The sequence below is a fragment of the Schistocerca serialis genome, chromosome 3, assembly GCF_023864345.2.
Source record: "Schistocerca serialis cubense isolate TAMUIC-IGC-003099 chromosome 3, iqSchSeri2.2, whole genome shotgun sequence".
NCBI classification, from domain to species: domain Eukaryota; kingdom Metazoa; phylum Arthropoda; class Insecta; order Orthoptera; family Acrididae; genus Schistocerca; species Schistocerca serialis.
Window position 1 is genome coordinate 111,360,004 of NC_064640.1, and position 14,604 is coordinate 111,374,607.

Here is a 14,604-nt window from a genome sequence, read left to right on the forward strand (position 1 = left end):
CTGCCAGATAGAATTGCCCATTAGTTGCAGTGGTAGGCCCTCTTTCACTGTAACTATTGTTATGATATTTGTTACCACTCCATCGCCCAGCATGCAAATGCTGATGCACTACTGCGACTGCTGGTGGGGCCAAATACTGAATTCAGTGGGCAGGCGGAAGGACGACGGTTCAATCCCGCGTCCGGCCATCCTCATTTAGGTTTTCCGTGATTTCCCTAAATCGCTCCAGGCAAATGCCGGGATGGTTCCTTTCAAAGGGCACGGCCGACTTCCTTCCCTAATCCGGTGAGACCGATGACCTCGCTGTCTGGTCTCCTTCCCCCCAAAAACAACCAACAGTGGGCAGGAGGCTCTTGTTTTGTATGATGCCTTGCAGCAAACCCTGTCAGATTTTCCATTGATGGCATGCAAAGTCGCAACCGCTATGACCGCTGACCAGCTTTTCCAAAAAATCGTTTAGCCGTCCAGATGAGTTGGCCAGACTGCATCTCTTGGGGACAAGGCATGACATACATTTTTCCTCCTATGTGATCGGCTCAGTGTTGTCCAATGAACCCTCATGCTTGCCATGGAGAGCAGTGCTGTTGAGTAGTCATATCCCCGGTGTTGGGTCCTCGCATACTCCCGTTGCTGCATGTGTCACACTGGGGTATAACTCTTATAAAGGCATTGACATGACATCACTTCTATTGGCTGGTGATTAATTGTGACATTAACAATTTGATAGCCCTGTGGAAAGTTTGCGTGGGCATACACCACAGGGTCTCCTGTATTTGTTGTACCTTGAGACACATGCCACAGACCACTTTGGCCCACTTCGTTTTCCTCCCAGAACTGCTGTTTGGACCCAGTTCTTCAGCCAGTGGCAGGGGTAGCTGCTTGGTGTTGTAGTGAGTCAAAATGTTCAGCAGTTGTTTGTAGTGGACGTCAGTGGGGCGCAGCTGACCTGTCATGCAAATCAGTTGTGACTGCGCCATGTTGGTGCATTGCCTCTGTGGCCTTCTGGTGAGCTGAGTGTCAGGGCTGATCATGACATTGTTCCAGGGATGAGCTCCCACATGCATGGCAAGCCTCCTCATTGCTGCCCCTGCATGCCCTGTGCAGTCCTCCCATCACCTGCAACCATGGGACCCAGAGAGGCTTGCACCTCCGCCTGCATAGGTGGAGCCCATGGATTTTGACTCATTTTCCTCCCCTTCCACCTTTCATCTTTCCAAGGTATTGTTGTGAAGGAAGAAAAAGGCAGAAAATTGCGTAAAAAGTTTCAGTATCACAAATTGGATGTATCTTTTTTATTTGTATTTTTATTAACAGCAAATGATAAGTAGGGACTTGATTTCTGTGTTGCAGATATTTTCTTTTAACAGTATCTGAATTAGGAAATTAAGTAGGGATTATCTGGCAGGTGTGCTGTTTCTTTGACTGTAAATATTTTGTAGTTTTAATGTTTTTCAGTGTTACATTTTGTTTCAAAAGGATTGATAGAGTTGAGTAATGGCACAAGCCTGTGTTTTGAACCTTCATAACCATAACCATGACAGAAAGGTTGGACTTGTGAACTAGAAGCTATTTGCATAAATTGTAATAGTGGGTGGTTAAATTAAAGTGCAGCAACTCTCAGAGGCCCAGTGTAGTCTGTAATTATCATGTGGCAGTCAAACTTGGTAGATATGCTAATGCATTAATGCCAAACCAATTTACACTGGAAAAAAAAATTGGTTCCAGTTTTGGTGACCAGGTGCAAACTTGCTGCTGTGAATGCAAGACATGCATACATAAATGTTTCCATATATAATGGATTAGGAACAAGATCTTGGCAGAAAAGATCAAACAAGTGAGATTTTATTATTAATTGCAGCTTGCACAATTTATTCAATATGAGTGCTGGAGATAATGAGGTGACCAACAATTGCTTGCAGTACTTCCCATCGAATCTCAGCACTGTGTTCCTGTGTATTAGCTTTCAGATCACATAGAGGCCAAATGTATCCCTGGTAAACATGTTCTTTTAGATATCCCCAGAGCCAAAAGTCACATGGATTCATATCAGGTGAGCTTGCAGGCCATGCATCTGGAAAACCTCTGAATATAACATGTTCATGGAAGGTTGCATGAAGCAAACCTTTCATGGGTGACATAAGGTGGTGTTGTGCCATCTTGCACGAAAACTGTGGTTTCCCCACAGTTGTGCTCTTCTAAAACAAGAATCACATAGTGTACAAGGCAGTCTCATAATGTGCAGAATCACGGTACACCTCACAGGCCCTCTGGGTGTATTCTCTTCAAAGAATGGATCAAGAATAAAGGTGCTTGTGAACCCACACCACACAGTCACATACAACAAGTGCAATGGCATCTTCTTCCACAACACATGGTTTAACAGTATCCCAAATTCAGTACTTCTGTGTATTCACTGCACTCTGTAGTGTAAAATGTACCTTGTCACACCATAAAATACTGCCCGGCCAAATGAGCCAGGAACCGAAGAGCAAATTCAGAACACTGCTGTAGATCATTAGGTTTTAATTGCTCCACCATCTGGATCATGTACAGGTACCAGAGTAGTGAAGACTGCAAAAACTTTCTGTAATCTTGACCATGGGATGGACAGTTCTCATGACACTGCATGAGCACTAGCACTGCCTGGGCCACATGCTGCATGGACAGTTACAGCAACAGCAACCTCATCAATAACTCCTACCGGAATAGGATGCCTTCCTCTTCCAGGTGCCACACCAAGTTGACTTATGTTTCGAATTTCATTACCATCTTCTTTAAACCATTTAATGACATGAGGCCTCTCTACAGACCTTTCAGTCAGCAATACTCTCCCAGTGAGGTACTGTAATTGCTACCACTCACATAAAACAGATTCACTAACAGTGTACGGTCTCTCTTCTCAGTAGCCATATTGTTCACTCATGTTATGGTTTGTCCAGTGACAGTGTGTATGTCATACTGTCATACAAACAGTATACAATCCCAAATTTGGACCTGGTAGCCCAAATTGGAACAAATTTTTTTTTTCAACATAAATTGGTTCTGCATTAACACATTGGCATATCTATCAAGTTTCACTGCCATACAATAGTTGCACCCCACACTGGACCTCCCTTAATAACTGCACTTTAATTTCAACCACCCACTCACTACATGGTCTCCATAATTATGGGGGCACACTTTGACGACTGATTTAAAAAATTTAGAACTTCATTGTCACCACAGACACCTTATCATTTGATTCAACTGCCTGTAGTCTCAGTCCGTTTCTATTGCTTCAGTACCTGCATAAAGGAAAGGAATATCATTTCGAGGATAGAAAGGATTGAGTGTTACATGTCCAAAAGAACAGACACTGCATATGTATGTAACTGGGATGAGATGGCCCAATAATATCTTCACCACAGATGCACAAGCATGTTCGATCTCTTATAGGAGTCAGTCAATCACTGCAAGTAGTGAAAGTAATGGGCAGGGGCATGATGTAGCGTTGTGTGGATAAATTTGAAGTTCGAGTCAGGGAGGGGTCATGTCTGGGTGAATGAGGAAATCGAAAAATCTGAGTTTGAATCACAGTCTGGCACAAATTTTCAACTTTCCCCACTGATGCATTTCAATTACCAATAACAGCTGGTGTCTTTATATCCTTTGGATCATAACTTCTACTTGCCACAGAATTTCACATAACAATCCACAAGTCTTAAATGTCAGGTGTAGCATATCAGATACTTATGGACAGTTAAAATTCCATTTTTTCTGTGCCTGGATATGTGGATGTGTTCTTTCCAGTTGAGAGCAGTATCAGTGAAATTTATTTATACAACCTTTTTATTTGGTAGCGTTTTTTCCTCAAACTCACAATTTTTTGGTACACTGGAAAAGTTATTTTCTCTCTACAAGTTCACATCTGTTTTTCAGTATGTATTAAAAGCAGCTGTGTTGAAAATTGAAAACCTGTACAATGGACAGTTGGTGTTTCGTAAACTCATAAATGGCTACAGAAGATTTGACCAGTCTCGTGGAATGGACTACCGTCTAGATATGGCATTCAAAAGTACAACTACTGGGCGTGAAGTACATAAAAGGTGAATTGTTATTGGTAGTAATGATATCTCATTACTTTTGAGAGTTAGTGTAAGATCTAAAACATGTCAGAATGTTATAGCTTTTATAGACTTCATAAAATAGGATTAAGTATTAAAACAGTATTGTCACTGTGTTACAGGATTGAAGTTTGCAAGGCTTTGGGTAAAGTAGAGATTATTCCCATGCCTTATGTAACTGAGAACACTCGGGTTAATCTTATTCTTCCTGTTGAAGCAGATTTGAAAGAGGAGGCTAAAACCTTCATGGAGCAGTATGCAAAAATTTGTATGGAAAAACATGACAAAACATTCCTTATGCTGGTAAGTGTTTGAATGGGAACAGAAATGTAACGTAACATTTTTCAGATTTTTTTTCAGAACAGATAACCTTCTGCCTACCAGATAAAAACTGAGAATACTTTATACTAATCACTGTTAAACTGATGGGCCAAATGCAGAAATCAGTAATTTGAAAATTGTGACTGGTTTTTATTAAGAAAAGCATGTGAATGATATGAAGACCAGAAGTTAACTGGAATGCACAATAAAATTAAAATGCTTATTTTGTTGAAGGGAAGGAGTATCTCCTTCAGTCATTATTGCCCTCTTAAATCTGTTTTCCTGCTCTGAAGACCAAGCAAATAAACTCTTCATTCATTCTTCTATAGAATTCTTTCTGATAACTTTTGTCAGTACACCATCAATCCTGTGTAATTTACAGGTAAGTCAATATATTAACTGCATAAGTATACATGGAATATGTTTGAGAGGTTTTTTTTTGTGAGCAGTTACCCAGTTTTCCATTGCAGGTTTTACTGTATGATGCAAAAGTGCCGGGCAAGGGCAATAAAGATGATGTATTCTTAGACGTCAAAAATATGGCATTGGCACTGAGTGACAAGTACAAAAAAGATGGTGGTAAAATAGCATGGGTGTCAATAAAGGTTCCTGCACCCATTCAGACAGGAGTTGTCCTCCACTCAGGTTCTCTCATTGACTTTGCAGTTGTGGATCTTGTTGTCAAAAAGCTCCCACCTGATTCCTTAATATTATTATGTCAGCCAAATATGGAAATACGGCAGGATTACCTCAATAGGGTAAGTATATCTTGTTTCTTTTTTTCTATGAAAATAATCAAGTAGACATTGTTACTGTGGGTGAATGCTAGGACTGAAAGTGCATGACCAGTTTCTTTCTCTGATATGCCAACAGCTTACTCTCAATCACAGGGCCCTGAGTTTGATTCCTGTCTGGGTTGGGGATTTTCTTCACTTGGGACTGGGTGCGTGTGTTGTCCTCATCAGCATTTCATCATTATTGCAGGAGTGAGGTCTCATAAAAATACTACTTGCATCAGGTGGCCAAACTCCTCAGAAGGGGTCTCCAGACCATATGTGCCATACACACATCCCCCCCCCCCCCCCCCCAATCTGAATTTGTACCCCATCTCTAATAGTCATGTCATCAATGAAAGGTTACGCCCTAATCTCCCTTTCTTCAAGACATTCATGAATTAATCATTCATGTGAAAACCAAACATTGGTTCTTCATGTTCACTCCTCCACTTCAGACAATTTGATTAACTACTGTGTGATTTGATTCCACATCTTATCCTTATATTGTTACCAAATGATAAATTAAGTAAGGGAATTATGTCTTAAGAGGTTTAAAACCATGCACCAGTATGGAGATTGTTATGAGTGCATACCATCATTGTGTTCAGTCCCACCTAAATTATTGAGTAATGCTCTGGGGAAACACTCCTGTGTTACATTGTACACTTAGAATTCAAAAGAGGGATATTAATATAGTGAATGAGAAGTAAAATTAGGGACAATTGTAAACCTGGTTTCACAATGTTGAATATAATCCCACAAGCATGTATTTACATCAGAGGTATACTTCTGTTTTTTAAATCATGTACAACTAATAAGAACTAAAGGTTTCAAAGAAACTGTGATGACCACAAAGACAATTGCAAACTGAACAGAAACCTTTATATAACCCACACTAATATTTGACTGTGCAAGAATTAAATTTTCACATGAACTTGAAACTTCTTTACACAGTCCCTGAAACCATAAAATCCATCAAGGAAATAAAGCTCTTTAAATAATAAATATGGAAATGTTATACTAGGGATCTGAAGAATATTCTTAGAGAATTCCTTGAAAACTGTTTCTAGTGAGTTTTTGCAGATATTAGGAAAGTCTTTTGGAATGTCTGCATGTGTATGTTGTTTCTTCTGTGTTACAGTCACATGAGTTAAACAGACTTGTGACCATTTACATTGTCCTTCATTGCGTGTGTTTATTGTTCTCTGATGTGGATAACACACTCTTAATCAGTATTCCAGTATTAGCTGTAAAAATGTTTTATAAGCAGTTCCTTTCATAGAAAAACTGCTACTGGTATTTGCCAATATGCTTTCAGGAAACCAAAGTCTGTCAGTCACTTTACTAGTGGATACTCACTGGTATTTCTCTGATTTTTCTCTGATTTTTTTTTTTTTTCTTTTAATGTTGTGTATGCAACTTCATTTTTTTTTCTGCATTTGGAGCCAAATGCCAGTCTTTGTGACAAGTTGAAATTTTATCGAAGCCTGATGTTCTTTTTTTTAGTTAGTTCTTTTTCATAGACAACCATGTTATGAGATTGATTTCACTGTGGGAAACATTATACTTCCACCATTTTATCCTTTTTTCACTCTTCTCTATTTTACATTTTTATTTTGCCTTTGGCTCTTAATGACTTATCGAGTATTTTGGCATGCTGCTTAAGAAACTGGACTTATATTCAAGAGTCATTGGATTCAAAGCACAATATACATTGGCGAAAAAAAAAAACTGCAACATCAAGAAGACATTTTGTGACATAAACGAAACTTGGTAGGTGTGTGTCTTCATCTGAAAGACAATATCTATACAAATTTCACACCAGCTGCGTAAGAGTGGCACCAGTAGTACCACTGTGAGGGTGCAAATCAGGTTTGCTTTAAATACACTCTGCGGTGGTCATGAGTGTTACTTACATTTGAGATTGGACATGGTGAGTTGATGTTAGTCAAGAGTACCTTTCAGTCGACAAAGACACCATTATCATCACCTCGCTGAGTTTGATCAAGGTGATGTAATAGGGCTATGAGAAGCTAAATGTTCTTTCTGTGATATTGCAGAAAGACTTGGCAAGAATGTAGCCTCTGCACATGATTGCCGACAGCAGTGATCTCAAGACTGTATAGTCACAAGGCCGGGCTCCCGACGGCCACATGGCACTATGAAGAGGGAAGACCGTTGTGTTTGGTGTATGGCTCTGGTGCATTGTACCACACCTGCAGAAGCAATTTGAGCAGCAGTTGGCACCACAGTGACACACTGAACTGTTACAAATCGGTTACTTCAAGGACAGCTCCAAGCCAGGTGTCCTGTAGTGTGCATTCCACTGACCGCAAACCACCACCATTTGTGACTTCAGTGGTGTCAAGTGAGAGCTCATTGGAGGACAGAGTGGAGATTTGGTGTGTTTCCTTACGAAAGCTGGTTCCATGTCGGTGCCAGTGATGGCTGTGTGTTGGTTAGGAGAAGGCCAGTTGAGGGCCTGCAAACAACCTATCTGCACGCTAAACACACTGGTCCTACACCAGGAGTTATATTATAGCGTGCAATTTTGCATTACAGCAGGAGCACTCTCGTGGTTATCTCATGCAGCCTGACTGCAAATTTGTACATCACCCTGGTGATTTGAACTGTTGTGCTGCCAAATTCATGAGCAACATTTCAGGGGGTGTTTTCCAACAGGATAACACTCGCCCATGTACCACCATTGTAACCCAACATGCATTACAGAGTGTAGACATGTTGCCTTGGCCTGAACAATCACCAGATCTTGTCTCCCATTATGTACATATGAGACATCATCAGACAACATCTCCATCAACATCCACAAACAGCAAAACCGTCTGTGTATCGACTGACCAATTGCAACAGACGTGAAACTCCATCCCACAAACATACATCCAGCACCTGTACAACACAATGCATTCACATTTTCATGCTTGCATTTTACATTCTGGTGGTTACCAGCTATTAATGTACCAGCATTTCACATTTCCAATAGCTTATCTCATGCTTACATTAACCTATAATGTTAATCACTTAAATATGTTACCTACACATTTCCCAAAATTTCATTACTCTACGTAAGTTATTTTTGCATGTTGCAATTTTTTCCGTCAGTGTTGTTAATGTGATTTAAATTTTCTATGGTTTTCCTGAATAACTACTTCTCTCTGCTGGGATAGTTCTGCCAACAAGTGAATGCTCAATTCCCTTTGACATGTACATGTCGTCTGGATAGAGCTGGTTTTTACTTGCTGTTACACTTCTGTGATTTTTTAAGAACTGATGAAAATCATTGCCACAAATTATTGTATAAAAATTATATTGTACATTTAATTTCCTTCGCATTGGTTTTATACAAAATATTGGAGAGGATTGCAGGTTTAAATCATATATGCCAATTACATGTGTTTTACTCATATTTTGGGGGGTTTTGACATTCTCCTAAATTCTTCATTTTCCTCAGTTTTGCATTTTTTTAACGTTTGGGTTAAAGAAAACATAAAATAGCGGTTTCACTATAAATCCATTTGCTGCATGGTACTTTTCATGGATGGTAGTACTGAAAACAAGTAACAGAAATTCAGAGCGCTTCCCTCAACTGGTACAACAATGTTCAGAAATTGAAGCCTCGTGCCCATCTCAACAAAAATTTTAACAAGGCATAACACTCCTGAGGCAGAACGTGGTGAGACATGGAGACTCACTGACATGACTCCTCTGATGGTCCACACGGGCAGATTTCATTTATGGCCATGGGCATCGTAGGGAACACCCTGCTGTGAACAGTTAATGCCCACAGCTATCTCTAGTAGCCATACCCACGTTGGTTATTAAAATTAATCATTGCCTTCCATTTGGTGCTTGCAATGTCCTAATAATTTTCTACTGAGAGGGGGGATCTTTTCCCAAGTGATGAACAGTAAAATGTATCACCCAGTTATGCAATAGAAAGCACATAGAAATTTTGAAACCTGTCAAGCAAATGCCTGCATGCTCTGAAAGAGTCATTTAAAATGTGGACTACAGTCGAAATATTTGTTACAGTAGTCAAAAGCCACACAATATCATTACATTTTAAACTCTCCAACATATTAGAATTTGAAATCTGTAACTCCACAAATTGCACAAAATTTTGCATATCATTTGTTTTTAATGAAATTACTCTGTCAGTAGTGTATATAGAAAAGTCAACCTGATGAAAGCATATTGGTTTTAAAATTACATGTTTCTGCTAAGTTTGGTTTTTCTGTCTTTCTTTCTTGCCACTCATAAAAAAATATTTAAAAATGTAGTAGTTGGAAAAATATGTACTTCATTTTTTTGACAATTCGCTAAGTGTTATCTTTTTTCATATACTACAATATACTTATAGTACAGTTATTACCACCTTAGAACAGTTGAAAGTAACACAAAATGGAAGTGCTGGGCGTGGACGACCTGAGGGAGCACTTCATCTTGTAATAAAAACAATTCAGTAGTATAGACCAATTATGAGGTCCTTACTATGTTAGGAACTGCTGAGGAAGGGATGATAATAATAATAATAATAGTAATAATAGTAATAATAGTAATGGTTTGTTTGTCCATAATAACTTTTACAGTCGTCGACATAGTCAGTCAGTACATACATGAACAATAATAATACGAGGGTTGTTTTTTAAGTAAGGGCCGTTCGCGCGTATAGTCCCATAGTTCGCGTGGACGCCGCAACAAGCCATTGTGCCACTTGCCGGCATCCTTCCCATTCACACTGATGCAAGTTGCAGCTCTGTAGCTGACGTGTACGCATCGCAGTGCTACTTTATAATGTTTACGATTATTGAATCGCCCGCTGCGTGTGAGATACGGTCATTGATACGTTTTTTGACCGCGAGAAGCCTATCAGCTGCAGAAATTCATCGTCAGTTAACAGAAGTTTATGGCTTGAATGCAATGAGTGAAGGTAAAGTGCGTCAATGGGTTAGACAGTTTAAAAATGGCCGTCAAAACATCCATGACGAAGAACGCTCAGGCCAGCCCTCTGTGATCACTGATGGTTTGGTGGCTGCAGTCGAAACAAAGATTCATGAGGACCAAAGATTCGCAATTTCCACTCTTTCTTTGGAATTTCCACAAGTTTCAAGATCAGTTTTGTACAAAATTGTGTCTGAAAACCTAAACTTTAAGAAACTGTGTTGTCGGTGGGTACCCAGACTCCTCACAGAGGACCACAAAGGGAAGAGATTTGCCACTTCATTGGACTTTTTGATTCATCACGAGGAAGAAGGGGATGACATGTTGAGTCAAATTGTCAGTGGAGATGAAACATGGGTATCTCATATCACTCCCGAAAGTAAGCGACAATTGATGGAATGGCGACACACAACCTCACCCGTCAAGGTCAAAGCCAAACAGACGCTGTCAAAGTGCAAGATTATGGCAACTGTGTTCTGGGACCGGCATGGTGTTTTGCTAGTGGACGTTATGCCACGAGGAACGACAATCAACTCAGATGCCTTCTGTGCAACTCTAAAGAAGATCCGCAGAGCAATTCAAAACAAAAGGCACGGCATGCTGACAAAAGGAGTTTTGCTCCTGCACGATAACGCTAGGCCTCACACCTTTCAAAAGACTCGGGATTTGATTGATTCTTTTGGCTGGGAAGTTTTGGACCATGCACCATACAGTCTCGACCTTGCTCCTAGCGATTTTCACCTTTTCCGGTACCTGAAACACCATCTTGGCGGGCAGCGCTTCAATGATGACGATGAAGTGAAAGCAGCTGTGAACTCTTCTTGGCTGTCAGAGCAGGCGGCCGAATTCTTTGAAGAGGAAATTAAATACTTAGTTGTACGGTATGACAAGTGCTTAAATAAACAAGGCAACTATGTAGAAAAATAGGGAAAAGTGTGTAGAATCAGAAAATAAAAGTTTTTTTTTACAAAAGTATTTGTATCTTTTTTAAAAAATAAAAGCGGCCCTTACTTGAAAAACAACCCTCGTAGTTTAGTAGTAGAAATACAGTACATACAACATTAAAAATCCTTGATGGAGTACAAACATTTAGCAATTAACAGCTGCTTTAATTTTATTTTAAATATGTTTCCTTTTAACATTTTTATGGTATTTGGCAGTCTGTTGTAAAAAAATCTTCCAGCAGAAAATGGATTATGATCGGTTGCTTTTTTATTTCTAAATTTTATGTGGTAATCCTCTTTCTTCCTTCTATGGATATCACTATTTATTATACTGTGCTCCATATTTTCTTTTACAAACAGTATAGTCCTTAGAACATATAATGAATACACTGTTAGTATATTATACTTAATGAAGTATTCTCTACAGGATTGACGTTTACTAATATTCGCTATTATCCTAATTGCTCTCTTCTGGGCTCTAAAAGCCCTATCCGTGTATACCGTTGGTGCCCTGCCCCAAATCTCAATACCGTATTGTAGGTGGGAGTGTATAATACCAAAATAGATTTGTCTTAAGACTGGTGACGCTATTATGCTAGAAAGGCGTTTTAGCAGGTAGGCATTAAACGAGATTTTTTTACACATGTACCATCTTCTCCAAACTGTGTGACAGCTGATATTGGCACGATGAAGACTGATATGGTATTGTCAGTTGTTTGGCAGCTTTAATTGACATTGGCAAACTAATTGTCTTATATCATTCAGGATTAGCTACTGTTAGATTCCATAAAGCAGTGGTCATATCAAGTCCAGGGTAACGAAGAAACAATTGATCATTTTCTTGGAAGTGCTTCATGAATCAACTATTTGGGTTGGTTCCTGTTGGAACATCTAAGCCACTGACTTGTGCTTAGTTCCTGGCTTCTTCAAATAATTGAAGTTCCAATTTCTAAACACTGTAGGAGGAGAATCGCTGCTCAGAATGCTGTCAAATTTGAACAGTATATGATTGACATAGGGGGGAAGCATCAAGGAACATGTTCAAAAGTACAGACACCACATCTTCGTAGGTTGGAACTTAAATAGTGGCAGCACTGCTGTGGAGACACTGTGCAATGGAATCTACTATTGTCGCTGATAGCACACATTGCTGACATACCTACCTTACCTCCGAGAAAATGGACTTGCCTGTCCCACGTCACCGGCGTGTGCACAATCGAGGGAAACACAGTCAGGTGTAACCTAAAAGTGTCACTATGTTTTGGAAACAGAAACAACGGAGTTGGATCAAGATTGAATGTGCCAGAGGTTGTACAGCATGACAGTGTCATCAAGGTCTTCAAGAGGCGTGCGGGGAATCAGCATTGCCGTGCAGAACAGTGGCACGTTTGGTAAAAGCCTTCAATGAAGGTCGGCAAACTGCAGCAGGCATGCATTGGGCAGGTCGACCTAGCGTCTCTGACGAAGAAGTGCATGCTGTTGCTGCATTAGTGGACAATGATCAACAACATACAATTTGTGAGCTCGCCCATGAAACCGTATTAGTGCATACGACTGTACTTCGCGTCCCGAAGGATTGCCAGGGCATGCAAAAAATTGCATCATGATGGGTTCCCCATGACTTGACGGAAGTGCAGAAATGGATGTGTTACAATGGTGCTCAGATGCACTTGGAGCACTATGTGCATGAAGAGAGGCTTTCTTGTGCCATATCGTAGCATTGTATGAGACATGGGCCACATCGTACAAGCCAAAACTGAAATGCCAATCCAATGAATGGTGTCATTATAGGTCACTGCGAAAGTCGAAACTGTGTCAGAGCCCCAGTATGGTGAAAGTTATGGTGATTCTCATGTACAGCTGTTATGGTGTTATCCTAACACATTACGTTCATCCACAGCAGACTGTCAATGCACAGTATTACTGTTTGTTTTTGGAGCATCACCTGCAACCAGCTTTGTGAAAGAAGCGGTGATACTTTCTGTGCAACCCACCCATCATTTTGCACAACAATGTGTGGGCGCATACAGCGCAAGCTGTGGCTGCTCTGTTCGGTCGATGGGACTGGGAAGTACCTTACCATCCACCATCCTTGTGACTTTGATTTGATTCTGAAGATGAAGGAACCACCTCATGGCATTCGCTTCAGAACTGTTCCAGAAATTCGATGGGCAGTAGACCACTCCATTCGCACCATCAACAAAACAGGCTCTGCTAACGGTATACTATGCGTTCCACATCACATGCAAAGGGTTCTACACAACGCTAGTGACTACTTTGAAGGACTGTAACCTGTGCAAACATGTAACTCTTTTGTATCGGTTGTGAATAAATAGTTGCCACTGTTTAAGTTCCAACCCTCGCATAATTAAGGAAATGATGGCCCATGATCCCTGCTCAAACTCTTACAGGTCGTGGAGAGATGCCGTGAGTAATGAGGCTAATGAGCAGTGCACTACGTCAGTAGTGTGTGGTATAAGTCGAGAATTTGGGTTTGATGAGAGGCGAGCCAGGGTTGTCTGTGCAGTCATGGTGACAACTGTGTGTTAATGACATAGTGGTCAGCCGTCTGAAGTAGGAGACCCAGGTTCTAATCCCAGCCCAGCATAAATTTTCAACTTGGCTCACTAAGTGAGGTGGCACAGTGGTTAGCACACTGGACTCGCATTTGGGAGGACGATGGTTCAAACTTGCGTCCAGCCATCCTGATTTAGGTTTTCCATGATTTCCCTAAATCACTTCAGGCACTTCCTTTGAAAGGGCTCGGCTGACTTCCTTCCCCATCCTTTCCTCATCCGATGGGACCGACGACCTTGCTGTATGGTCCCCTCCCCCAAATCAACCAACCAACCAACCAACTTGCCTCATTATATAAATCAATGCCCATTGGCAGTTACTGTCTTTAATTCCTTTGTGTTGTGATTCATAGTGGCTGCAGGATCAAAATGGTCTGTTCTTTCAAACATGTCTGAAAAAACAGACACCACATACATAATTAAGGTGATAAAGGCCAATGCTCCCTTCAGTGCAGATGCACGCCAAGCTCGAACTCTTATGGGTATCGGCGAGATGTTAGAAGTAATGTGGCTAATGAGCAGGGGCACTAAATTAGTAGTGTGAGGTATATGTTGAGAATTTGGGTCTGACGGGAGGTGTGTTGGGGTAGTTTGTGCAGTTGTGGTGACCACTGTGTATAGATGGCGTAGTGATCAGCACATCTGCCTAGTAAGCAGGTGACCCAGGTTCTAATCTGAGCCTGGCAAAAATTTTGAATTTCCTCCATTGATATAAATCAATGCCCACTGGCAGCTAATGTCTTTAATTCTTCTGTATCTCAGTTTTTTGTGAAGGTGGTCGATTACCAAAAGTTGAATGAAATTATTTGAGACATTGTTGTTCAGCTAGGACTACATAAAAATTGTAAAAAAACTAATCCAATGAAAACCTTCAAGTGAATGTTGCATATTTTCGCAACACTGTTTCTTTAAATGCTCACTGTAA

At 40.5% G+C, this 14,604-nt stretch overlaps 1 protein-coding gene across 1 annotated transcript in view; it reads left to right on the forward strand.

Annotated features, from left to right (window-relative positions):
- LOC126469794 (chondroitin sulfate synthase 2) overlaps positions 1-14,604 on the forward strand; it is a 120,585-nt gene that overhangs the window by 89,575 nt on the left and 16,406 nt on the right. The window contains exons 5-7 of the mRNA XM_050097046.1: positions 3,919-4,085; positions 4,226-4,406; positions 4,895-5,182. Coding sequence (XP_049953003.1) covers positions 3,919-4,085; positions 4,226-4,406; positions 4,895-5,182 — 636 coding nt within the window. The remainder of the gene's footprint in view (positions 1-3,918; positions 4,086-4,225; positions 4,407-4,894; positions 5,183-14,604) is intronic.